The 25161-nt window shown below is 35.9% G+C and overlaps 3 protein-coding genes and 1 non-coding gene across 11 annotated transcripts; 3 read left to right on the top strand and 1 right to left on the bottom strand.

Annotated features, from left to right (window-relative positions):
- The first annotated feature begins 11 nt into the window (after positions 1-11).
- On the top strand, positions 12-1320 carry NC2alpha (Negative Cofactor 2alpha). The gene is made up of 3 exons (XM_966159.4): positions 12-142; positions 194-266; positions 517-1320. The coding sequence occupies exons 1-3, from the start codon at positions 101-103 to the stop codon at positions 1125-1127; spliced, it is 726 nt and encodes a 241-aa protein (XP_971252.1). The 5' UTR covers positions 12-100; the 3' UTR covers positions 1128-1320.
- On the bottom strand, positions 1229-7810 carry lin (lines). 2 transcript variants are annotated; one of them, XM_064356252.1, is made up of 4 exons: positions 7654-7810; positions 7464-7606; positions 6108-7391; positions 1229-3986 (listed from the first exon to the last, which is right to left on the bottom strand). In XM_064356252.1, the coding sequence occupies exons 3-4, from the start codon at positions 7335-7337 to the stop codon at positions 3141-3143; spliced, it is 2076 nt and encodes a 691-aa protein (XP_064212322.1). In that variant the 5' UTR covers positions 7338-7391; positions 7464-7606; positions 7654-7810; the 3' UTR covers positions 1229-3140. The 2 variants fall into 2 exon arrangements, with proteins under 2 accessions (XP_064212322.1, XP_971311.1); XM_966218.4 differs by having other exon boundaries at positions 7464-7810.
- A 1455-nt stretch (positions 7811-9265) lies between these two features.
- On the top strand, positions 9266-20021 carry gek (genghis khan). Of its 6 annotated transcripts, none has more exons than XM_064356217.1 (27): positions 9266-9397; positions 9902-10140; positions 10190-10446; positions 10496-10810; positions 10860-10914; positions 10972-11177; positions 12667-12875; positions 12928-13199; positions 13249-13739; positions 13787-13900; positions 13971-14120; positions 14192-14402; positions 14455-14629; positions 14680-14783; positions 15562-15606; positions 16053-16258; positions 16314-16515; positions 16564-16656; positions 16705-16898; positions 16947-17468; positions 17520-17703; positions 17750-17938; positions 17992-18177; positions 18234-18342; positions 18416-18581; positions 18635-18865; positions 18910-20021. In XM_064356217.1, the coding sequence occupies exons 2-27, from the start codon at positions 9924-9926 to the stop codon at positions 19021-19023; spliced, it is 5217 nt and encodes a 1738-aa protein (XP_064212287.1). In that variant the 5' UTR covers positions 9266-9397; positions 9902-9923; the 3' UTR covers positions 19024-20021. The 6 variants fall into 6 exon arrangements, with proteins under 6 accessions (XP_064212287.1, XP_015833076.1, XP_064212291.1 ...); XM_015977590.2 differs by having other exon boundaries at positions 16311-16515; XM_064356213.1 differs by lacking the exon at positions 9266-9397 and adding an exon at positions 9460-9597 and having other exon boundaries at positions 16311-16515.
- A 1588-nt stretch (positions 20022-21609) lies between these two features.
- Positions 21610-24185, top strand: LOC657698 (uncharacterized). Of its 2 annotated transcripts, XR_010333812.1 has the most exons (3): positions 21610-22028; positions 22078-23555; positions 23604-24185. It is a non-coding gene; the product is annotated as an uncharacterized LOC657698 (transcript). The 2 variants fall into 2 exon arrangements; XR_010333809.1 differs by having other exon boundaries at positions 21610-23555.
- The last annotated feature ends 976 nt before the right edge of the window (positions 24186-25161 follow it).

Below are 25161 nucleotides of genomic sequence, written 5' to 3'. Positions count from 1 at the left end.
GACAAGTGTGCAAAAAATCCCTAACAACATATAACCTCAAACTGTCATTTTTCAGAAAGTGATTGTTGACAAATTGAAACGAAATCAAAGATTTTTAGATATGCCTTCAAAAAAGAAAAAATACAATGCCAGATTTCCAGCAGTAAGTCGTTCCAAATTTTGGAAATTCCTTATTTAATTGGGGGATTTTCAGGGCCGTATTAAAAAAATAATGCAGACTGATGAAGAGGTTGGAAAAGTGGCACAAGCTGTACCAGTTATAATCTATATCCTTTTAATTATTTGACTGTTTATTATTTAATTTAAGCGAGTGTTTCACGTTTGTGCAAAGCAGTTAATTGCGTTTGTCTCGCACGCACTGTTAGGGCTTCACAAAAGTATTTTTTTTTTGACTCTCTTATCGTAGCCACTATTGCAATAAAAAATACAGATATAATTTTATCAGCTCAGTGGTGATCGTAAAATGAAAACAAGTCTGAGGTTTCACTTTAGTAATATTTCCTTAACGCTGCTTACCCCGAACGCTGGAGTTGTTTGTGGAGTCGCTGCTGACGAAGTCAATGCAAATAACGCAGTCCCGCAACGCCAAGACTTTAACTCCGTCCCACATGAAGCAATGTATATTATCCGAGAGTCGTTTCGACTTTTTAAAAGACTTAGTGAAAAATATCCCTGATGCAAGTGCACAAGAAGATAACAAAAACAACCTGATGTTCGAAGCGCAACAGCTGCAGGAGGCCGAGTCAAAACAGGAGCCTGCGGCAGCAGTGGAGGCTTCGAAGCCGGAAGTAACGGCGAATTTTTACACAGAGCAGAGTACGTCCACGGCTAGAACACCAGTTATCCAGTATGGACCTAAAGTAGCGCAAGTAGAGACGAAAAAGTTCAATTTCTCAGTTAATAATTTGATCGAGCCGGCGAAGGAAGGACCCAAAGTGCGCATTTCGGTGGCGGAACCCGTACCTGTGCCCCCTTTAGTACCAACAAGGGGGCCCGCTAATAGTGTCCAAGAAAATACGCCGCCAGTCAACTGCGACAATATCCCGCCTCTTATACCTATTTCACACCATTATTACAATCAGAACACTGAAGACACTCTGTGTATTGATGAAGATTATGATAATTAGATTGTTCTATATTTATCACCGATTTATCAGTTCATTTGTATCAAGTAAACGTAACTACCTACCTGACGACTTTTCCGATGACCTAACAGTGAAATATACAGTTGTTATTAAAACGTTTTGTATTGGGTAAAAAAATACATTAGTACATTATGTACAATTTTAAAAATATTAAAGTATTATAATCAATACCTTATATACATACAACTACTTTTTTAACTCCTCTGAAGGACCTCATGAGCCTGCCAATCGTTACTTTTATTTATATAAGTTAGAAATTAAATAATAAAGTCATTAAATTATTACATCTTGTTTTTTACATTATTATGGGCACAAGTTCTCATCACGGCGCATATAATTTGAACTATGGAAAATAATACAAGGCGACTTACTCTTAATATTGCAAATTGTAAGTGGGCGATTAGTTACACTGTTAAAACTTAAATAAGGTAACTACAATTTACATTTGTTACATAAACCTATTCGAAAGAATAAATAAAGGAAATAAGTTAATTACAGACTTTTCAATTCTATTTTAACAAGTGTTAGATAATACAAACGCACTCTTAGACTATGAACGACTTATCAGTCTGGGAAAACCGAACCGAAGTTGAATTTTTTAATTTGTGTTTTTTTTTACTTCCATCGTTCGACATGTCCAGTGTAGACGTATTTTGTCCGATATATTGACACTCGGGGGAAGAAAATTAAATTCCACAACTTGTCCAAAGGGTCATTGAATTTTTAATGCTGATAAACATTGATTTATTAACATATGCCCTAACAAAAATAAGGTTTTATCATCCAAAACAAATAATTCATGGGTGCAAAATAAGAAATGCAAATATGTAACGTTGAGTGTTTGTTCAAGATAACGTTTCAGGAATTTCCTAGTGATTCATACTTTTTTCCTAAATATGTACATAAAAACAAACGAGTTTTTTGCTCAATAAATGCAAATGGAAAATTTGGAAATACAATATGTCGCTGGTAAAACTACGGATATATCTCGGGACTTTTTCAATTGACACTCTGGCAACATGGCAATTTCGTACACAAATACCTAATTTTGGTCTAAAAGATGAATTTGCGTTATTTTGTAAATCGTCTTTCCAAGAAAACAAACAAAACTAGATTTTTTTTTAAATTAATTTTATTGTATTAGCAGCTGTAAACTGAATAAAAGTGAAGCAATAAATTGGAATTATTTAATACTCTCTTGTCTATTCGACTAAAATTTTTGGCCGAATTTCCTTATTATGGGACTATTGGTAACTTTGAACTCAAACTAGCTGTTTCAAAATTATGGAAATGTCAACGTCGCTTTTTCTCTCAAAATTAGTTGTTATAAATTATTTAATCACTTGAAAAAAATCAATAGCTAATTTTATTTACAATTTCAATGAGAGATCTAATCTTTAACTGTGTCATTAATAACTATTTTTATCAACCTTAAACTTGCTGTATTTTCGTGTGATTCTCTGTTAGATTGGACCCTAGTGACAAATTGAATCTCAAGAAAACCCAGAAATTAAAAGAGAAAACCAATTATAAAGTGACTGTTTTGCAACTAGCATTAAATTGTTTTACGCTAGTTAATTAGAAAAAATATGGTAGTTATTAAAAAAACAGTGGCTTTTGTGATTTTTTGTCATCTGTAAGATTAGGGACACATGTTTTTTGGGTAACACTAACAATTTCATAATTATAATTGGCCCAGTTGCGAAATTTCCCCAATTAAAACATTTCATTAGTTTAATTATTTTGAAACTATTTGCTTTCGTTATCTGTGCGATCGTTTCATTTTAATTAATAATATTTATCATGCGTTGAATGAAATTTTTCATCAAAAACACAATCGCCAATTATGCAAAATACGTGGTAACTGGACATGTTGTCTGTCCTGTTTGAAAAATGTATAAAAAAATAAATTAGAAGAAATGGGAGGGTTTTGTACTATATCACGGAAACTTTCAACTATATACACATAAAAAAACCGAATAAAAATTAAAGCTATCAGCTGTACTCGTTGCCTTCGTAAAGATTCTCGCAAATCTCAAGCAGTCTTAAAATGGGGTTAATATTATAAGGAAAAAGATCCTTCGACACGAGTCGATCAATCTGCATTTTAAGTCTTATCAAAACCGTCATTGTATTATCAAGCTCATTGGTCCTCGACGCTCCGCCCTCGTAACAACTATTTACAAAAACATCCCAATTCCTCCTCGTATACTTCAAGAACCGCAACAGATACAACAAGAAACACGTCTCATTACTGACTAAATAATCTAATAGTACGTCCGAATCATGACTAACAATTTTCAAAAACTCGATAAACGAGTGGACCGGATTCAGCATCGCGATAAAATCGGGCGCCAACGCGTTCTGGTACGAGATCCCCGTCTTAATATCCAGCGTACAAACCATGGCCTCGATCATGTAATCGTCTTGATCGCTAAACAAATGGATGAGTATTTTCGAGAAGGGCGTTTCGGGGTGAAACTCCAAGCTGAGCTTGATGAAGACGTCCACCTTCTTGAGCACGTCGCGGATCGAGCGCGCGATCAGCTGCATGTCGTGCGAGAAGTCGTAGTCCTCCGACCCCACGCTGGAGTCCGAGCTGTCCGAGCGCGTCTCCTTGATGGTGATGGCCACGCTCTTCAGCACCAGGAGCGTCATCTTCTGCAAGAGAGTCTTGTCGATGTTGGACTGCGTCGGCTGCGTGCTGGGGATCGTCCCCACGAAGCTGTTCACAGTGTAGCCCTCTGAGCGCCTGTACGGCAGGCTGTCGAGCAGGCGGAAGTCTTTGACGTAGCGCACGATCAAGTGGGCCAGCTGGCACGTGTCCTCCGGGAGCATGTCCTGCAATTGGGGAACAAAATTAACCAGACGCCCTTTGGTGACGAAATTTTCTTAATTCCTCGTTTCATGAATTATTTTGCAATTAATTTCTTACATTACAGAGAGTCACTTTAAAAGTATGTGGTGGTAAATACTAGCGTTGCCTTTGGTTATGCGATTTTTCGTGGTTATAAAATGTTTTTGTTGGAATTTGAAAGTGGATAAAAAGTGAAAAGATTTAATTTTTCATTACAAAATGCTATTAAACCACTGCGTGTTCAAGTAATGAATCGTAGCGAACATATGTTGGGCACAAAACCAATAAATTAAAAAAGAGTGTAAATTTTTCTACTGAAAAAATCATGTAGTACTTTGGTAAATCTACAAAACTGTAATTAAGATTAACTGCTGATAAATTTAAGCATAAATTATTCCTAAAGGTAGGCTTTTCAATGTCGTTACAATAAATTAATGTTAATTAAACAATATTGAGCCATTTTCGACTTTTATTGATTAAATTTGTCAGTAAAATAGTTGACAAAACAAGTTTTTGGCAAATAACTCCGAATGTGTGACGATTTCCGTTAGGGTTGTGATAAGAAAAAATGATCCTGTTTTAATTCTGCATCGAATGATATAAAAATGAACAAGGGTTGTCATTTAATTTTTTTTATTTTTATTAATTTTTAATACAAAAAGTGTAAAACCGATTTTTTTGGTTTTTATTTCTTGAATCGATAAAAAAAACCTTTAGGGACATGTAAGAAGCTTGAAAGGCATTCTGATGAGCACAAAAAATAGCATGTCATTAAAAAAATATTATGTTGACGTCATACTTTTTTGGGACACTCTGTATTATCAAAAATAATTTCCGGGAATGTATCTCAGAGTATAAATAATCTCTACAATATCAATACTACAACTTAAATTATAACTATAACTGAACTACAGAAGACGGGAGCTGTGCTGGACCAGCTGTTTAAAAAAAAAAATTAACCCTAATTTTTTTAGTGGGATTTGTAGCAAAAATTTTGAAAAAAATCGCACATGTAGAGAAAAAATTAAGTATTTAACAGCAACAGCTAATTCTTTTGCGTCCATTAATTAGTTTTTGAGATACTATAATAAAATACACTGCGAGTTTTTACTGTGAGAATATTTTTCGGAGAAATTCGTCGAATTTTGTATTCACAAAAATTTGCTAGTAATTTTATTGAAAATTAGTGAATAGTTAGTTGGTCGCATATAAAAAAAAAACACTCCATGATGTTAACATTATTAACATTTCTATAAATGTTAATAATGTTACGAAATTATTGAAAAAAACTTTGAATATCTTAAGTCCACAATTTTATTATTTGTTGGGTAATTAATCGCATAGGAATCAACGTTTGTCATTAAATAGTTTATTTTTTCTCTATGCATGTATTTTTTCAAAATTTTGTAGTCCTTTATAACAAAATATTAATTAATAAAAAAATTATATGATCAAAAATTTAAAATAATTGTTAATCGAAAATTTTTGATCTCTATTATGTTTTTTCAAACCAACGGTGCTCAAAGGATGTTCTAAGCAAAAATTCTTAATAAAATAATTGTTGCTACATACAGGCTGTCCCGCGAGGTATTGCACATTTTTTAACCATAGATTAACCATTAAAAATAAAACAGATCATATTTTTTATTTTCAAAACTGCTTATCCAATTTTCATAAAATTTGGTATACAGTCGTTGTTATAGATAATCCTTTGATAGTGCAAATTATAAGGTTGTGGAATATTGTTAGAGGGAGCTGCGAGGGCCCCCCTGGCATAAATTGTCTCATAACTTTGTAGCACAACTTAGTTTGGCTTTGGTATTACTAGCATTTGAAAGCCCACTCACTTTATAAAGTTTTTTGCCTCTTGTAAATATTTTGTAAAATGTTTCGTTTTCGAGTAAAATAATAAAATATAAAACTAAACCGCTTGAATTCTAAATCTGTCAAATACGCAAATGTTATTGCATTCTGTATTGTATTCTAAAATGTATTCTTCGGTCAATAAAACCAATCCTTTTAAATTAATTTAATAGTAGTATTTTTTTGGTTACAATTTGGCGCAGTTTTGTATTTGTTTCGTCTCCTAACTTAGTTTTTCGTACCTGCAATGCCAGAGTGCTCCCATAGCACAAAACCTCGTTAAAGAGGGACAGTAACTGCTTCCAAATGATTGGTGGTAGGTTACTGTTGAGCAACCCAACAAAATTCTCCAAATGGGCGTAGAACGGTTTCGTGTCAATCACACTTAAGTTGGCTTTGACCGAAATGGTGCTTTCCCAAAGAGACAGAAACGTCAAAACGCAAGTTTGTGCTTCGATTGAATTGTTCTGAGTGATCAAGTATTGAATTTTACTGATCAATTCTGGCCATTTCGCTTCCAGACTTTTAATAATCAAGCCCTTGATCCCCGAAGTGTCGTAGCTTTCGGCATCGCTGTACGGAACCGACACGCAATTTACGTTGATTTCCACGTTTTGGGAGCTACTCCCGGCCACGTCCTGACTTTGGGGCTCCTCCAGGACGTGGATATCGACGTTCTTCCACTCCACGACTCGCTTAATAATTTCAAGCGCGAAGTTCATTTTGACATAGTCGGTGTTTTCAATTGTTAAAAAACCGACAATTGTTTCGAGCCACTCATTGTTGATGTTAGTTTTGGCAATAATAAGAAAACTACTGAACACTTTGGCGGCCAGATAATTGATATACTTGTCCCGTGTCTCACAAAGCGATAAAATCTGCTCGATTAAGTTGTGTTCGTTGCGTACGAAGGTGTCACAAATCGTCACGATTTTGGAGCAGATGTGTCCGTTGTTGTTCTGTTTCAAGTAAACTTCGAACAACAAATGCACGTTTGAGAGGAACTGGAGCACTTGGGGGGTGCCCCACTCGCTTAGCATCGCCAGCCGGGTCCCGGCCTCCCCCACGACCTGGTGCCCCTCGAAGGGCTTGCGCAGGACGCCCTCGGGGATGTCGCAGAGGCACTGCTTCACCAAATAGCTGTAAAAAGTCTCACTTTCCTCCTCGTCCACCAGCATCTGCTGCTTGATGTCGGGGGCCGGCTGTATGGTGATGTTTTCCACAGTCGGGGGGTCCTTGTCACTGTCACTCACGTCACTAGTCCGGAACACTTTGCCCCCATGGAACTGCGCGTTGACGGTGTTGAGATCCTCCTCGTTCACAGTAGGGGGGTAGGTCAGGTGCAGGGCGGAGACCCCGTTGTGGATGAAATCGGGCTCATCGGGGGCGTCGGGGCTGTCACCGCGTCGCAGCTTCTTCTTCACCGGCTGTTCAGAGGCCATTTTACTCTCCTGCTGGTGTCTTAGAACCATTAGAGCGGGGACGAAGGGCCGGGTGTTGAGTTACAACGGCTGGGCGCCGGGGACCTGGAAGGCACGTAACGGCCGTGATTTGGTGGTTTGGGGCCGTGTTTTACGGTTTTTGGGGCGAATTCTTACTTTGTGTAACAATTTTATCCAGTAGTTAATTCGAGAGTGGCGTTCGTGCACTCCGGAGGACCCTTCTGGAGGCTTCATTAGTTGCGTGCGGTGGTACTAATGCCAGAAAACTTGGTTTGTGGAAATTTTCTTTGAAAACTAGGCTAAAATAAATAAATGTTTTTAAAAAACACCAAATTTATACACACACACAACTCCATTGCGTACAATATGCTGCGCTAGTCGCGCAAAGACTGCTTTCATGAGGCGGAACAATTCGGGTTTTTAATACCAAAACGAGAAGCAAATTCGAAATTGTTGCACCGGCGAGTTTGGAATTTGTTGCTTTGTCAGATGGCGTGTTTTTGTGATTTTATTTCCCACTTTTTTAGAAAGTTTCAGATTTGGTTTTGATTTGCTTGGGTAAAGAATGTGCGACGTTGCCAAGCTGGCGACTACCATTCATAATAAATTGGTTTAATTGCATTTTTTTAAATTTTGGGGGCCTTTAAATTGTTGATTGTTTGTTGGCGTAAAAAGGGGGATATTTTTTGGTACTTTGTGGCTGTGAAAGGGGTATTGTAATTCGATTTTGGTAATTAATGGGTGAGAAAGATGCGGCGAATTTACGGGAGTCCATTCATTCAGTGCGTAACACGGGAGAATACTGGTTATATTAATTTTATTCATTCTGTTCTAGATCGTATCTCATTAATCTGTTTTCGGATATCTCACTTTTAGTTTTGTAATTTAGGAAAAAAAGTTAATTAATGATTTGTTTTTCTCTGTTAATAATTTCGACGAGTTCAACGACGCCAAATCTTCTAATAATTCTTCTGTACAGAAACAAATTACCTAACGACATGACCATTAAGTTGAAAAAAAAAAATAAATAAAAAAACTGTGCTTCTATTATTACTTGTAGATAGATACAAGTACATAATAAAAATTATGCTATTTATTAATAAATTAAATCAATTAAATCATCAGGCACTTATGTACAATCACATTTTTTTAATTGTTACTTGGAATTTCAGAAAAATAGATATAGATATAGAAGTTGATCAACACACTGATATATTTTTACCATGTTTAAAAATCGGGTATTAATAATTTAGAATAAAAATGAAAAAAAAAAAAAAGATTCAAAACCAAATTTTATTGTGCTTGTTATTTTCTACATTACAATGAAAACTATTACCTCTTAGCCTCTCCCCGTTTAAAATTATTTTTGTGACTACATATATTTACAAAACATCTTAATTTAATACTGAATAATATATGGGGCACATATCACTATAATACGCTATAATGTGCTCTTTACGTTTACAAAAAAATCAACATTACAATCTATACAGGATGGTCCACGAATAAGAATGAGCCTGAAAAATTTTTTGAAGCACAAAGTGTGCAGAAGTGTAATGCTGATTGTAAGCTATTTAATTTTTTTAAATTTTAAAAATAGATTACGCTTTCAAAAAAAACTACGTTAAACTATAATAGAGAGACCGATTTTTATATTTACATGCTAATTTAACAGCTTTTTTGAATTGTACAACAAAAAAGTAGAAACAAATTTATGCCCGGAAGTTTACAAAACGCAAAAAAATACTTCCTGTTTACTAGCACTACAGGAAAGCTTAAATTAGAGTTCCCAATATAGGAACTCTAGCTCAAATTTGTGGCTTATATTTGTGATATTTTATTATTATTTATTATTTGAAATAAAGTGCAAAAAGCATCCGAAAGTGGCGTTATCTCTCGCTTGCAGTGCAAACAAAGGCGGCCCACGTGACCGCTCTCACCAGCTGCGACAGGAATCTACTTTGTGACTCATTGTACCCAAATTACACTCAGTAGGGGAGTTGTAAAAATGGCTGCCAAAAGTCATCAATGAAGTGTATTTTAAATGGCCAAATAATGTTGATTATTTACTATTGATCTGCTTGACAAAGGTGATTTACGTTCGATTTGTTTTTAACCCGTTTATTTTTGGTCTATCCGTCACGATAGTCGGCAAGTTGCCCCAGTCTGAGACGATGTTTATATATAGGTTAAACTTCGTCACTTTAGTTTTAACATTAGAGGACAAAATCCTGCCTTAGCAATGGGATTTTCACACGCATTCCTCCCTAACGTAACAATTAAACCAGCCGTAAGTGCAGATTCGTGACACGAAGGGCAAAAATAAAGAAAAAAAATCACCGAAGTCGGGAGTGATCCCTCACCGAGAGGTTGTTATTTATGTTTTGTGCGGTCTTATCAGTGTTTACCGTCGTGAGGTTCGAGCACGGATGAGAATGCGTTATCGGTTGCGTATTTGGGTGCTTTCCCACACAAGGAAGTGCCTAATCAATTCAAGTTTTTGCAATTTTTAATCTATTTACATTCGGGAAATTTTCCCAATTTTGCCACTTGACAGGTGCCAATTGCTTCCATTCAATGGTGGCATGTTTCAGATGGTGCTAACGCAACAGTCAAATGAGTGAAAACAGCGTGGGGGCCATGCCGGGCGTGGCAGGGGCTGGGGAGCGGCGCCTCCGCCAGCTGGAGGCCCTGTTCCTTGGGGGGCCCGTGTTGGCAAAGGGGCAGAGCTTCAGCATTGAAACCCTCATCGACATCCTCATCGTTCTGTACGATGAGTGCTGTAATTCTAGTTTACGTAAAGAGAAAACGGTGTCGGATTTTATAGAATATGGTGAGTTTTTTTTTTCGGGGCGTTTTGGTCGTTACGTCTCGTTTTTTAGTGAAACCTGTAGCTTCTTCAGTAAAGTCTCTTAGGCTAACTAGGGAAGATTTCGAGATAATTAAAGTCATTGGTAGGGGGGCTTTCGGTGAAGTTTGCGTAGTTAAATTTAGAGGTTCAGAGAAAGTGTTCGCAATGAAAATTCTTAACAAGTGGGAGATGCTTAAAAGGGCGGAAACTGCGTGTTTTAAGGAGGAGAGAGATGTTTTAGTGTATGGAGATAGGAGGTGGATTACGCACTTACATTATGCATTTCAAGTAAAATCTCGTCGGGTTTTTACGCTTCAAACTCAATGATTTTTTCTAGGATGAGTCTAATTTGTATTTAGTGATGGATTATTATTGTGGGGGCGATTTATTGACGCTGTTGAGTAAATTTGAGGACCGTCTTCCGGAAGATATGGCGCGATTTTACATTGCTGAAATGGTTTTAGCCATAGATTCGATACATAAGCTTGGATATGTACACAGAGACATTAAACCCGACAACGTGTTATTGGACGCAAATGGCCATATTAGACTAGCAGATTTTGGTAGTTGTTTGAAATTAAATGACGATGGAACAGTGCAGTCCAATGTTGCTGTTGGAACCCCTGATTATATCTCCCCAGAGATACTCAGAGTGAGTTTTTTTGCGTGTTTTGTTCCACTTTATCGAAGTTTTTTTAAAGGCAATGGAGGACGGTCAAGGCAAATACGGTCCAGAGTGTGACTGGTGGTCTCTAGGTAATTGTTTTAATAACAAATTTCATGGTAGTATTGTTTAATTATTTGTGTTTTAAGGTGTTTGCATGTATGAAATGTTGTTTGGTGAAACACCGTTTTACGCCGAAAGCTTGGTCGAAACTTACGGGAAGATAATGAACCATAAAAACTGTTTTGATTTTGCGACTGATGTTGATGTGTCTGATGCGGCGAAAGATTTAATCAAGCAGTTAATTTGTAGTCAAGAATTTCGTTTAGGACAGAATGGAATACAGGATTTTAAGGTCAGTGCAATTATTTGAAAAAAAGGAGATGCGTTAACGCTTCAAATTTTAATTGCAAATGGCATTGAAAACTATTTGCAGCATTGTATTGGTTGTACACCACAATGGACGTAATATCCGGTTGTGTGCAACTGCCACCATTTTTAGTGAGCGCTAATTTAATCATTGGTATTTTAATCAAATCAAATAAAACGTTCGATGTCTAATTAAACAGTTGCTAATAATACCAAAAAAAAAAAAATACTCAATGGTACAATCATTAATGTTCGTAAGCTTTATGTATGTTGAGAACTTCGTTCACAAATTTATGAAGGTTTACTATTTACTAAATAGATTCTGGTGCTGTATTGATTTTATCTTTAGAACAGCCTTTTTTTCTCATAAATTTCGTAATTTAATTCTAATCAATTTTTAGGTCTTATTTAAATGTTTAGTGTTTTTTTTAACGTGTTGTTTGCGTATTAACAACTGTGTATTTTATTAAATTACACAATAATTATTTTTTAATTGTCTGATTTATTTAGATTGTTTAGAATATATTTTTTTAATGAGGATAATAAATTCAGTATTCAGACCTCTTAAGGTCTTTTTTGCAAATAAAAATTTATTTCACGATTTATTAGAATAGAATAGAATAGAACTTTATTCATATAAAACCAAATGGCGTTGGACATGTTGGGAAAAAAATAGAACATAAAAACGTAAATTATATTTAAAAAAAGACAGTTGAAGTTACAAATATAAAAACTAACTAAAATAAATTTAAACAATATATCACCAAACATTGTTTAATTAATTCTTACTAACCTTTATGTTTATAGAAAATGCATGAAAATATTAAAAACCGAAATTCTTCGTTTATATACACATATTTTTTTCAAACAATAAAGAGTCTCTTTAATATATCTCAAAAACTAATAGCTACACAGAAATTAGAATTTGTTTTTTATTTTAAACACTATACATTTATTTTTATATTTATTCATCTTTTGTGGCTTCTTTTGCTGCCTAAATAAATTTATTGATTTTTACCAGAAGCTTGCTAGTATTCTTAATAGACGTAAAAACATTTTTTTTGCAAAAACACAATTATTGCTTTTGCCAGTGATGATGCAGTTTTTATGAAATCATGGACACACCAGACCTCCTTTGTAATCTTGGTTTCAAATGTCTCAAACTTTGAAACTGTAAAGCCAAAGGTACATTAACCTGACCATGTATGGTATGAGTCCCAAATGGTCGATTCTGCCGATGGTGAAGTACCACCGCGACGGGTTTAAGTGGCGAAGAACATACATTTTAAATCATCTTTTCGGTGGCACAGTCGTTGCACTTACACATATTAAAATATGGGTGCAACATTTTTGTGGCCTTGGTGTGTCTTAACGTGATTTTTCTTTAGTAATCTGAGGCAAAAAACGCAATTAAATGAAATTAACGTTTTGACAAGAACTTTGAGTTTGTTGTCTTGATGGGTGGTTTATTGTAGAACCATCCATGGTTTGAGGGTGTCGACTGGGATGGTATTAGAGATAGTAACGCGCCTTATATTCCCGAAGTTTCGAGTCCAACAGATACATCAAATTTTGACGTAGACGATGCTGATATCCGACTGTCGGATGCCATGCCGCCAACTGCCAATAATGCCTTTACCGGACTTCATTTGCCTTTTGTAGGCTTTACTTTCACTCAAGGAAGGTAATATTGTGTGAGTGTTTGGTTTTTCGTTGCTTCCAAACGTTATTTTTAGTTGTATATGCGACTTGAGTAACCTTTATACGAATATAACGAACAATCTAGCGGACAAGCAAAGTAAACGAAATAATGGCGAAATTGTGAGTTTGAATTTGAACGAAGAAAAGGAAATGGATAAGAGAATGTCGCCTGACGGCACTAGGAAATTGCAAGATGAAATTAACACTTTAACTAAACGTAACTGCGAGCTGGAGTCGCAATTGCGAAGCTTCGAAAGCGGTCATTCGAAGGATTTGTTCATTGATACTTTAGATGGTGCTGAAAATGGTAATACCATTATTTTGGGTTTGCGATTTCTTACATTTAAAATTTGTAGCAAAAGTGAAAGAATTGGAAAAACTGAACCGTATTTTAAAACAAGAGAAGGAAGAAGCAATGAAGGAGAAGTTAGACCTTCATGAAAAACTCAAATTTCAAGACAAGGAATTGAAAGATGCGTTGGCACAAAAGAAACTGGCCATGGCCGAGTATACGGAGGTTTCCGATAAGTTGTCCGAACTGCGACAACAGAAGCAGAAATTTAGCAGACAGGTTAGGGACAAGGAGGAGGAATTGGAAGCCGTTATGCAGAAAGTTGATTCGCTCAGAAACGACATAAGACGGGCGGAGAAATTGAGAAGGGAGTTGGAATCTCGCGTTGATGAAGCTCTAGCTGAAGCAACGAAGGAAAGGAAGTTGAGGGAACGCTCGGAGGAGTACTGTCGGCAAATGCAGGCAGAGTCGGATCGGTTGAGAGTGAGGAGTGAGCTAGGGCCCAGAGACCAACAAGATAATTTAAGGCTAAAAGCAGAACTGGAAAAATTGGAGGTGAGAAATTATTTATTTTATTCAGTTTTTACGATTAAAGTGTGCAGGTTCAGTACAACGAAAGTTTGGCGCAACAACAGGCCAGGTTCAATCTGGAATTATCCTCACTTAGGGAACAACTCCACGAAGCCGAGTCCCATCGCGAACTCCTCGAACGCGAAGTATGTTTTTGCCCCCTTTTATTTTTTTTTTCGTTTTTTATTTTCTATTATTTCGTTTGGACACGTCTAGGTGACTGAACTTAAAGAAAAACAAGAGAAACACCGTGTAGAGGCGCTTTCCGATTCTGAACAAATGATTGCCGAATTGAATCGTCGAAGCGAACGCGACAAACAACTTTTGTTGGACGATAATCATAAACTTACCGCAAATGTTGAGTTTGTGAGTTTTGTTTTCGTTTTTTTCTTGTTTTTTTTTTGTGATAAGTAATTAATTGTGTGGTGGTTTTGTAGCTGACTGAATCTGTGGAGCGCTTGCAATCGGAACGCGCGACTTTAGAAGCGGAATACGAACAGTTGAGGAACAAACAAGAAGCGTTGGGACAATGGGAGTCGCAACTTGCCGAGATTATACAGTGGGTTAGTGATGAAAAGGATGCTAGGGCTTATTTGCAAGCGCTGGCTACGAAAATGACTGAAGAATTGGATTATTTGAAACATGCTGGTATTTTACCGCTGGTTTAAATGACGTTCAAGTTTGATTGTGTCGTTTTGAGGTGTTTCAAATGCGATGGGTGGCACTGATAAGAATTGGAGGAACCGAAGGTCGCAAAAACTGGACAAGATGGAGCTCCTCAACCTTCAGAGCTCACTACAGTCGGAAATTCAAGCCAAGCAAGCTATAAGCGAGGAGTTGAGCAAAACAAGAGAGGCCTTATTAGAAGCGCAAAAGTACGACTGTTTAGTCGTGTGATTTTAATTTAATTTTAATTTTTTCACAGAGATCTGAGAGATTCGAGGCAGCGAAACGAGGCCTTTGCCTTGGATCTCAAAAGGAAGGAGAAACAAATCAAGGAGTTGCAAAGTCGTCTTGATTCGGAAGGATGTAAGTTTGTAAATTTATTCTTACTAGTTTATAGTTTTCGGTTCATTTTTGGCACAAGCGTTCTGTTTCTTTTCTTCATTTATTCACGTGATGCTTGCTTAATTGATTGTTTGATTTATTTGAAACGGTGAATCAAACGATTGTGATAAGCACTGTAGCCACTACTGTATTGCTTAAAATTTCAAGTTATGTTGGCTGCAGTGTATATTAGCACTCCCAGGCGGGTGGTAATTTTTTATATGTGTATGTACAGTCGGTGCGTGGTTGAAACATCTACCTCTGGTCATTGGGATTACGTCGTGCTTCTGGGGAATATTGTTACTCTTCATGCGTCTCTACAATTGATTAGTATGATACGATTCGAAAAACATTTTTACATATCTATTTTAGAGTTTTAATACATCCAGAAAGTGTCATGGAATGAGGTGATAAATAATGTATATAACGTGTGAAATAAAATCAAATACATTTTTTTAACAAAATAAAATTATTCACATTGGCAAGAAAACCGGAAGAAAGCTATCTTCGCTTAAAGCTACTAACACTAAAAATTACGTTATTAACTCAAACAAATAATTATCACCTTTCAAATATTTTCGAAATACTTTTAGCTCTTTATAGTTATTTTACTGAGTTTTTTCTGATATTGTTGCTTTTTGGACTGAATTTTGGTATAGTTTTTAGTTCAAAGATAGTTTTCTTCTTTCCTCAAGTTTTGTTCTATTAAATACTGTGTGCAAGTATCATTTAAAGAATGATGTTTGATTATTACATGCAGCAAGTGTTGTTGGAATTTCGTCTTTCATCAAGCGTCACGTCAAGGGTTAGTTTGTTGAAACGTTTTTTAGCTAAAAGCCTGTTTTATAACTACAAGTAGAGCGGATACGTGCTGTGTACTTTTTCCGAAGATTTCAAGAGCTTTCGTTTATCCGCTCTGCTGTATTGCGTTGCTTTATTATTTATCCTTGTTGATTACTGCTTGGAGTGCTAATATCGTGTTACCAATAATGTATTTTGTTTTGCAGCTAATTCAGTGCGCTGTTTTTCTATTACCCCGTTAACTGTTAACGTAGAAACTCCTCCATAAAAATGCAAATAATAAATGTTAATAATTTTGTTGTTTGTGGTGGCGTTTTTGTTATTAAAATTCGATTTATGAAATTGTGGAATGTCTCACAACAAAAGTATTGTGAACTCGTACTTTGTGGGTTCACCATACCTCTGTACAAGCATCAATTCTGTAATTGTTTTAATATGTTTTTTGTCCAGTTTTGGAACGCCCTTCGTCCCAGATGTCTTACTTGGAACAATTCCTCAAGGAAAACAATCAGTTGCAAGTCCAAAGTCAAACTTACGACAACGTGCCCCCACTTTTGTACCAAGGAGGCTCGATAGAGTCTGAGGAAGGCGATATCGAAGACAACCGAGCTTTAAGTTTGACGAGTTCTAAGAGTAACTTGTCTGAACTCAGCATGGTATGGTTGATTTAGTTGTTAGTTCTCCCAATTTTGATTGGTTTTTCGACAGCAGCACGATTCCCAGTCTCCAATGAAACACAAAAACCATCAATTTTTGGTGCGAACTTTTTCTAGTCCTACAAAATGCAATCACTGCACGTCATTGATGGTCGGTTTGATGCGACAAGGAATGGTGTGCGAGATTTGCGGGTTTACCTGTCACACGTCGTGTTGTCCACATGTGCCGGCAATTTGTCCGTTACCGTCAGATCAGAGTGAGTTAAAGCGGTAAAGAAGGCAACTGTTTTATTCGATTGTTTCAGCCAAGAGACCGCTGGGGATTGACCCCACTAGAGGCATAGGAACTGCTTACGAGGGCTACGTCAAAGTGCCCAAGCAAGGAGGTGTCAAAAAGGGTAATATCTCAGGGAGTGTAATGTTTTTTATTTATCTTATGGTTGTAGGTTGGATCAGACAATTTGTTGTTGTTTGTGACTTCAAACTGTTTTTATACGACATATCAGCAGATCGAAATGCCTTACCAAGTGTTCACGTAGCTCAAGTTTTAGATATGAGGGATCCACTGTTTAGTGTTTCTAGCGTTAAGGATTCTGACGTCATCCACGCCAACAAAAAGGACATTCCTTGCATCTTCAAGGTACGTCATTTTTATGTTTTCAATATTGTGAGATAAAATGGATATCAGATCACCACCTCCTTGATGGAGCCCCCGGGCCCGCGCAACTCCACCCTGATGTTGGCCGACTCCGAAGCCGAAAAGAACAAATGGGTGGTCGCCCTCTCCGAACTCCATCGAATAATGAAGCGAAACAATTTACCCAACACTACGGTGTTACTAGCGCGCGAATTGATCGATAACTCCCTAACTTTGCTAAGAAACACACTAAGTGCTGCGATTATCGACCCAGATCGCATAGTCCTAGGCGCCGAAGAAGGACTTCACTGTGTCGATCTAGACCGCAGCGAGATTGCGAAAATCGGCGAAGGCAAAAAGATCTTCCAACTGGAGTATATCAGTGAGGAGCACCTGTTGGTCGTGGTCAGTGGTAAACAGAGATACGTACGGTTGGTCCCCATCAGAGCACTGGACGGCGATGAGACTGAATGGATCAAAGTGGCGGAGAGTAAAGGGTGTTCGGTGCTGACGGTGGGGCCTGTTGTGAGGGCGCCCTTAACGTTCTGTCTATGTGTGGCGATTAAAAAACAGGTATTTTATCCCTAGTTTCGTGGAAATTTGGTGTTGAAGCAATTATTGTAGCAAAATTCCTCGACTGTTATCATATACGAGATAACGAGGACACGGACGCGACACCATCGAATTCGGGACATAAATCTGGGGGCGCCAGTTCAGTCCTTGCAGTTGTTGTCAGATGGCCGACTTTGTATCGGTTCTCCGTCGAATTTTACGATTTGTAATCTACAAACTGAACAACCACTTTTTTGTAAGTTTGTGTTGATTATTTACATTTGTGTCATTGTTTGATTTAGCTTTGGTGAGTTCGGAGAATCCACTACATGCCACGCTGGCTTGTAATGCAGTTGAGGCACTAAGAGTGATAGAGTTGCCTCGGCATGAATACCTTCTAGTTTTTGGTACTTTGGCGGCTTATGTTGATAGACACGGCCGCAAATCTCGTGATAGGGAAATAATGTATCCAGCAGTGCCGACAGCCATATGTACGTATAAAATTGTGTGATTTATTTTGTTTGATTAGTTTTTTTTGATGTAGGCTATAGAGATGGTCATCTCATCGTTTATAGTGAGACCCATATCGATATTTTTAACTGTGCAACGGGAGAATGGGTTCAAACTCTTAATATCAAGAAAGCAAAGCCTCTTAATGATAGTGGGGCACTTTCGTTGTGCATTCTAAATGATTTAACTCATCTGCTGTATCTGTCTAATATACATCAGCGTAGGTTTTTTTTTTCTATGTTTGAGATTGTTTTACTACGTGTGGTGTTTTTGCAGGTGAATTAATTAATTTAGATAATGTGGTTACGTTAGATAGAGACGGACGGACTTTGCAGAGACCGCGGAGGCGGTTTTCGCTGAGAGAGGGGAACAGGTCACAACGAATGTAAGTTAGCCACAAAAAATTATTAGTTTAGGCACTGGGGGCATTTTTCCTGAGTGGTTGAATAAAATTTCAGAAACACGGACCGCCGGTCAAAACTGATTTCGGCGCCGACAAACTTCAACCACATAAGTCACATGGGCCCCGGCGAGGGCATACAGAGACAAAGACTGATTGATCTTTCGACGAACTTAGTTGATACTCCTGATCAGTCCTCCTACGGTCCTCAGGTGCAACCAAGAGTAAGTTTCCAAATAATTCCAAATAAAATTTATCGAGAAAACTTACCATGCAGCAGCCAACCAAGATGGCGCCCCTGCCCCCGAAACACGGCGAACGCAAGCGTCTAGAAATATCAAACCCCATTCGGGGGCCCCCTTTCCCGCCCGCGTACAACGGGGCCAAGCGGGCTGCGCCCCCGCGCCCGCGAGATCTTCCACCGGCCTTGCCGCGCCCTTCCGACACGTCACCTTCCCCAGATCCTGCGAGCATTGGAAGCATGTCGTCGCTGCACGATATGATCAAGGTGAGTTGTTTTGCAGTAGAAACCGCGTTATTGGTTTTGTCTAGGGCACGGAGAAAGGCAGTCCTCGCCACTCGATCGCGAGCAATAACAGTTCAAACCTTTCGACTCCGCCGTCGCCCCAAGCAGATCATCATAATAGTTCGAGTTACGATAGCTAAACGTCGCATTCAAGACTTATAATAGTTGAATATGATTAGACCTAACATGTATGTGCGAAAATGTCTGACCTTATGCGAAGTGTTCACGCACTTTGTATATTTGAACTTTTAGTTACCTCAACAAAAACGAATAAAATTTTAAACCGGTATGACTTCAGTTGATTGTATTTAGTTTAACTAGTTAAGGTGGCACTGTACTTATCTCTTCTTTTGTAAATTTTGTGTATTTTGTGTTGTTTATAAAATGCTACACTTGTAAAATAATTCGAGTCAATTAATTAACTGTTGTAAGATTTATTTTATGTACTGCAAATTGGATGTTATTATTTATATCAGGCGCTATTACTGCAGCAGAGTGTAATACTGCCAAAATTTTAATTGAGAATATTTATATTTATTTATTGCTTTTTGTTTTTTAATTTTTTATTGAAATTATTTTGTACTAGTGATATTTATTAGTAAGGTATTTCGATATTCATATAGATAAATATTTATTACTGTATATGCAAGGTTTAGTACAATTTTATATTAGTTTTCAACACACGGCAAGACAATATGGGTGTTTTATCAGGTGGTAAAGCCAATTTTAATATTTACATTATTAGATTTTCTACTGTGACTTCAGGTTTAAGTATTTATCGGCATATTAGCGTTCATTAGTTCATATTCACGTTAGGAAAGACATTGTATTGGTGCACTAAATCTGCCTTTTCGTTTCGCGGTAGAAAGAACTTGTTTCCATAATAATATAGCAAAGGCATTATGTAACATACTAGATAACATATTTATTTTATTAATAGAGTTATTTATATTAACAATGCGGAGGATATAGTATTATAACACTAAAACCAGCCTTTTATTACGTTTATTAACCAAACTTGTGTTGAGAACTTACAGTATGTATTTTATTACACCATTTTAACGACCACTTCCTTTCTAACTCGACTTACCTTTTTTAATTGTATTTATTTCTTGCTGTAATAAAGGTTTTAATATTTTTTGACGTAATTCTCAAGCCACTACTGTACTCCCCTTAAAAACATAACAAAATCTTACTCAATGGGACTTGGAGATTAATTAATATAAAAAAATTATTTCAAGTCGATCTCTTCTGCCATTTTCCGCTTCCGCGACTTGATGGCCGTTAGCGGAGTTTTGATCAAATTTTCGATCAAAAAACTGAAGTTGCCTTTCCCGTCGCTGTCGCCGCTTTTGTCGGGCTCTTTGAGCGGAAGGGGCTGCTCTATGCTCTTGTCCTCGTCACCTTGGGTCCTCGAAAAAGGAATATGTTCTAGCAGTTTTGACGGAAAAGGTAATGTCTTAGCACATGGCTTCTTTCCAAATAATGATGAATGTCTAGGAATTCATTTTGATAAATCAGAAAATTGGTATTTTGGTGAATCAAGTAATACACCTGATGATCAAACTAATTTTTATACAGTATGTGGGCAATTCAATATTTATATGGAAGACCTGAACGATTAAAATATGAATTAATACCAACAACAACAACAGTTAAACCTACTGTAAGCAAAGTCGGAGTAAAAGATACTGTTGGTAATTCGTCTTCGACTCACGAGCCTATGGTGAATTTATGTGATTGTAATAAAGAAATTGACACATTTTTAATTGCAAATCATCATATGTATATTTTTTATAAGAAGTATGTTTGGTTAGTCAATTTAAAAGATATGACTTATGATAAAGAACCGAAATTAAATAAAGATTATTTATATTTTTTGCCAGATGATTTTAAAGAAGTTTCGCATATATATCAAAGACCTTCAGGTGATGTTTTAATAGTTGTTAAAAATTTATATTATTTAATTGATTTTCCAAGTTTTAATGTTAAAAGTAGATACAATGGTCAATCTATTGAAAATTTAGGTATACCAAAAGGAAAAAGAATTGATGCGATATTTAGAACTTATTCTGGAAAAACATATATATATATTTTATGATAAAGTTTTATATATTGAGTTTGATGAGTGTTTGTTTAGATAAAAAAAAAACGGTCTTATTTCAGAATTATTTGCTGGACTACCTCCAAATATAAACAGAGCATTCAGATATAGAAATTCATATTTCTTTAAAGATAAAATGTTTTACGAATTTGATGATATTTCGAACACATTAGTTAAATCTGATAAATTTGACCTGACAGTTTTTGGATTTAAATGTGGTCTTATCGATCAAATAATAAAACTAATTAATCGTTTGTGATCATTTTCATATAATTGTTTTCTAATAAATCACGAAAATAATTAACTGTAATTATGATAACTCTTATTTTTAACTGTTGAAGAAAAATTTTATTTATACTTATATGTAGGTACCTGCTTTGGAACAACCGAAAATTTTATTAAATGAATTGGTTTAACATCGTTTCTTAATTAATTCATTTCCCACAAAAATTTGACCAAAATATTATTTGAATAATAAAATAACCCGCTGAACAAAATAACCAGTGTGCCCCTCTTTCTATCCGTTCTATTGCGTGCGCGTCTATGCTTCTGCGCGTAGCTGCCGCGCCGTGAAAAACGATCGATGAAATGAACTCGTCCAGTCGTCCACAGGCCCCTGAAAGTGTATACAAATTATGTGTTCACTGGGAGGGGTGGGGCAAAGGGGGGAAACGGCTAAAATAGTTCGTGTGCTCCAGCTTAGAGGTCGCGTCAGTTGCAAAGAAATCTGTAAATTTAAAGGAATCTGTCACACATTTTGCTAAAAGTAAAGAAGGTTCACTTAAAAATAATCGACGTGCGCACACTTCTCTTTTTAATTCTTTGATTTATCAACAGCCGATTATTTTGCTGTCGTTGCGGTTTTTGGCGACATTTTGTTTTAATGTGTTTTAAAGACTTCAGAAAACGATTTAACGTGATTTTTTGGATGTTTTTGTGATCAAACATCTCTACTTTTATATGGATCTTTTATTTGAATCTAGTGTATAGTGTGAATGACAGTGTTTTAATGAAGCATGAATCAACTTAAGGCAAATTAAGGTAAACGTTATTGAAAGGTGTCTATACAACAATTAATTGCGATTTCTAGATATTAATATAATCATATTACACCAAGAAGGATCACACAAACTTCTCTAATAAAGGAATTTCTTGATGTTTAGGAGGTGAAGACTGTCCTTGGAGATGATAACGGTTCTTGGGATGTAATTGAAAATCCCATGAAGACGAGTTAAATATAATGTGCAGTAATTAATAGGTATTTCATAATAATAAATAAATTTATTGTAGTTGCGAAGCTAGTATTTTGTGAAAGCAGGGGGTTTAGGACTTGCTATGGTTCAAGGTTTTCAAATTCGCCATGTCCCTCTATGTCTTAATCTTTTATGTTGTTTTACACAATGTTATAACGCCTATGCCTGTTAAAAAAACAAGGTTTGTCCTTTTTGTGATTGCCTAATTTAGAAACTAAGCGAAAAAACGTATTCTACAAGTATCATACAAGTTAATCAATATTAAAGCCTACTATTATTATAAATTTAAATGATTACATGGTAGTTTTAATCAGTTAACTTCCAGTTATAGTTATGTATATCAGATATGTGGCTTTTTATTTAAAATAATTTTAGCACACTTGTAATTCTCTTGTGTTTGAGTAATTTACTAATAACTATGATGCAATCGAGATTACTTTTAAAAAATTTCAAAACTTATCAAGAACTTTGACATCAAACTGTTAAAGTACGTGTTAGGGCCGCTTTTACAAACGTCCGTAAACCACGAATAAATTTCGAAAAATAGTTGTTTAAATTTAGCCTTAAGGGACTTAAAAATTGGACTATTGTCAAAGGTTACAAGCAAAATTTTGATATTTTTTTGCTTTTCTGAACAGTCTGTAGACAAGTAATCAAACCAACAAAACTGATGTATTTATACAGACTGATCCCGAAATACTGTGTCTGTTAGCAATCTGAATTTAAATTTTAAAGGATACCAATAGTGTACACTTTCAGGTAGCAATTCAATAATTTAATCTGATGCCAACATACTCAGTTTCTCTGGATCATTGTGTATATTTAGACAATGTATTTACACATATTATTACATCTGAGTATGTTTATGAAGAACAATTCGAGTTAAATTAATTTTGCCTATACATTCCAGCACGTTATTATTTTTTCAATAAATTTTTATTGGAAAGACTTTGTTTCATTTTATTAAGGGATGTTAAATGTTTTTGTGCTATTGCAACTGTTACAGATGCTTTTTTATTAAAATGTTTCGTAACAGTGCATGAGTACAGAAACATTTAACATTTATAATTCTTTAAATTTGGAAAATAAATAAAATGTCCTGTTTGAATTTCCCGCTATTATCGAATTAGTTCGTTCTCCCCGGGTTAGGTGGCGCTTTCGCGAAAAAACGAGGGGTAGACAGAGAGATTCGCTTCTTCCTCTCTCTTATTCTATGGTCGTCCAGTAGTGGTGTACTTGTATGGTTTGTCATGCCTCACATCCGCCATTATGTCTTTAGATGGTATAGTAGTAAGATATCCGAATTATACGAACAGTAAGTTTTAATACATATGTGTTGTTTTTTAATGTATAAATAAATTAGATGAATTGCCCATGGTCATTGGGTGTCCTTTTGAAACGACCATCGACGATGCCAAGAACTTCTTTTTACGTTGTTGCTACAAGGATGTGGTTATTAGTGACATCGTGCCATGGAAACGGAATTGTCAACCGTCGTGTGCATGGAGGGTCATATACAAATTAAAAGATCGAACTCCCGATTATGTCGAACCAGGTAAAACTGTGGAGGATTTCTGCATTCCTTTACCAGAGGGCGATGGAGAATTAAACAAATTATTTGCTAATATAACCGCAATGAGTGTTGGAATGATAGTAGCCACCAAAGGATATACTTATGATAAAACCTATGCTTTAGTGGATTATGTGCCAGTTCGTTGCCCTTGTCCTACACAGGATTTTAGTGAGACTGCAAAGCTGATGATACCTCGTATGCAGTCAGTTACAGAGGTATCCCTTACTTTCGGCAATATGACATTGTAATTTAATTATTTTTTGTTATTAGAAAGTGAAATTAAGTTTTTATATTATGTAATATGAATTAATTGAAGAGTTGTGAAATTAGCTAATTTATTTTGAATAAAGTATTATATGTTTGGCAAAATAATTGATTTTCAATTTTAGTAGTCTAATATGTCTAACTTTTTAACTCTTATTATGCCTAGTTTTCTTGGTCATTTTTTTTCTTTCAACAAAAACCATAGATCCAGTTGTTACGTCTGGCTCACATTTTAAAGAAATCATAAAAAAAGGGTTTTCACGATTTTTACGCTTTTCTGTTTACCCTTGAAAATCGTGGTGTTTACACGATCTTTTGCGCTTTTCTGTTTACCCTTGAAAATCGGGGTGTTTTCCTTAAAAAAATGAAGTGTGCCTGATTTTCGCAATATTTTCTGCTTTTCTATTTACCCTTGAAAATCCAGTCATTTTCGCAATATTTTCTACTTTTCTATTTGTCCTTGAAAATTGGGTCATTTTGCTTGAAATATTTACTTTTTTTTTAGATTACCTTGAAAATCAGGTTATTTTGTTTGATATTTTTTATTTTTTTTTTAACTACCTGGAAAACGTTTTTTTTTTGCTTTTTTGTTTACCCTTGAAAATCAGGGTGTTTTTACATTTTTTTTTGGTGTCTTGAACAGACTCTTATAACTACTTTTTATTGAAATTATTTTGTACAAGTGATATTTATTAGTAAGGTATTTCGATATTCATATAGATAAATATTTATTACTGTATATGCAAGGTTTAGTACAATTTTATATTAGTTTTCAACACACGGCAAGACAATATGGGTGTTTTATCAGGTGGTAAAGCCAATTTTAATATTTACATTATTAGATTTTCTACTGTGACTTCAGGTTTAAGTATTTATCGGCATATTAGCGTTCATTAGTTCATGTTCACGTTAGGAGACATTGTATTGGTGCACTAAATCTGCCTTTTCGTTTCGCGGTAGAAAGAACTTGTTTCCATAATAATATAGCAAAGGCATTATGTAACATACTAGATAACATATTTATTTTATTAATAGAGTTATTTATATTAACAATGCGGAGGATAGAGTATTATAACACTAAAAC

This window comes from Tribolium castaneum, chromosome 1, assembly GCF_031307605.1.
Source record: "Tribolium castaneum strain GA2 chromosome 1, icTriCast1.1, whole genome shotgun sequence".
In the NCBI taxonomy this organism is placed as follows: Eukaryota; Metazoa; Arthropoda; class Insecta; order Coleoptera; family Tenebrionidae; genus Tribolium; species Tribolium castaneum.
This window is presented reverse-complemented; position numbering and strand designations above follow the sequence as displayed.

Excerpts from the sequence above, each read along its gene's own strand:
- NC2alpha (XM_966159.4), top strand. The coding sequence starts at position 101 with ATGCCTTCAAAAAAGAAAAAATACAATGCCAGATTTCCAGCA. Across the intron at positions 143-193 it reads ACAATGCCAGATTTCCAGCA|GGCCGTATTAAAAAAATAAT; the intron begins GTAAGTCGTTCC and ends GGGGATTTTCAG. Across the intron at positions 267-516 it reads AGCTGTACCAGTTATAATCT|CCCGAACGCTGGAGTTGTTT; the intron begins ATATCCTTTTAA and ends AACGCTGCTTAC.
- lin (XM_966218.4), bottom strand. The coding sequence starts at position 7,337 with ATGGTTCTAAGACACCAGCAGGAGAGTAAAATGGCCTCTGAACAGCCG. Across the intron at positions 3,987-6,107 it reads GGAGCACTCTGGCATTGCAG|GACATGCTCCCGGAGGACAC; the intron begins GTACGAAAAACT and ends CCCCAATTGCAG.
- gek (XM_015977590.2), top strand. The coding sequence starts at position 9,924 with ATGAGTGAAAACAGCGTGGGGGCCATGCCGGGCGTGGCAGGGGCTGGG. Across the intron at positions 12,876-12,927 it reads TTTACTTTCACTCAAGGAAG|TTGTATATGCGACTTGAGTA; the intron begins GTAATATTGTGT and ends CGTTATTTTTAG. Across the intron at positions 14,630-14,679 it reads GCCTTATTAGAAGCGCAAAA|AGATCTGAGAGATTCGAGGC; the intron begins GTACGACTGTTT and ends ATTTTTTCACAG.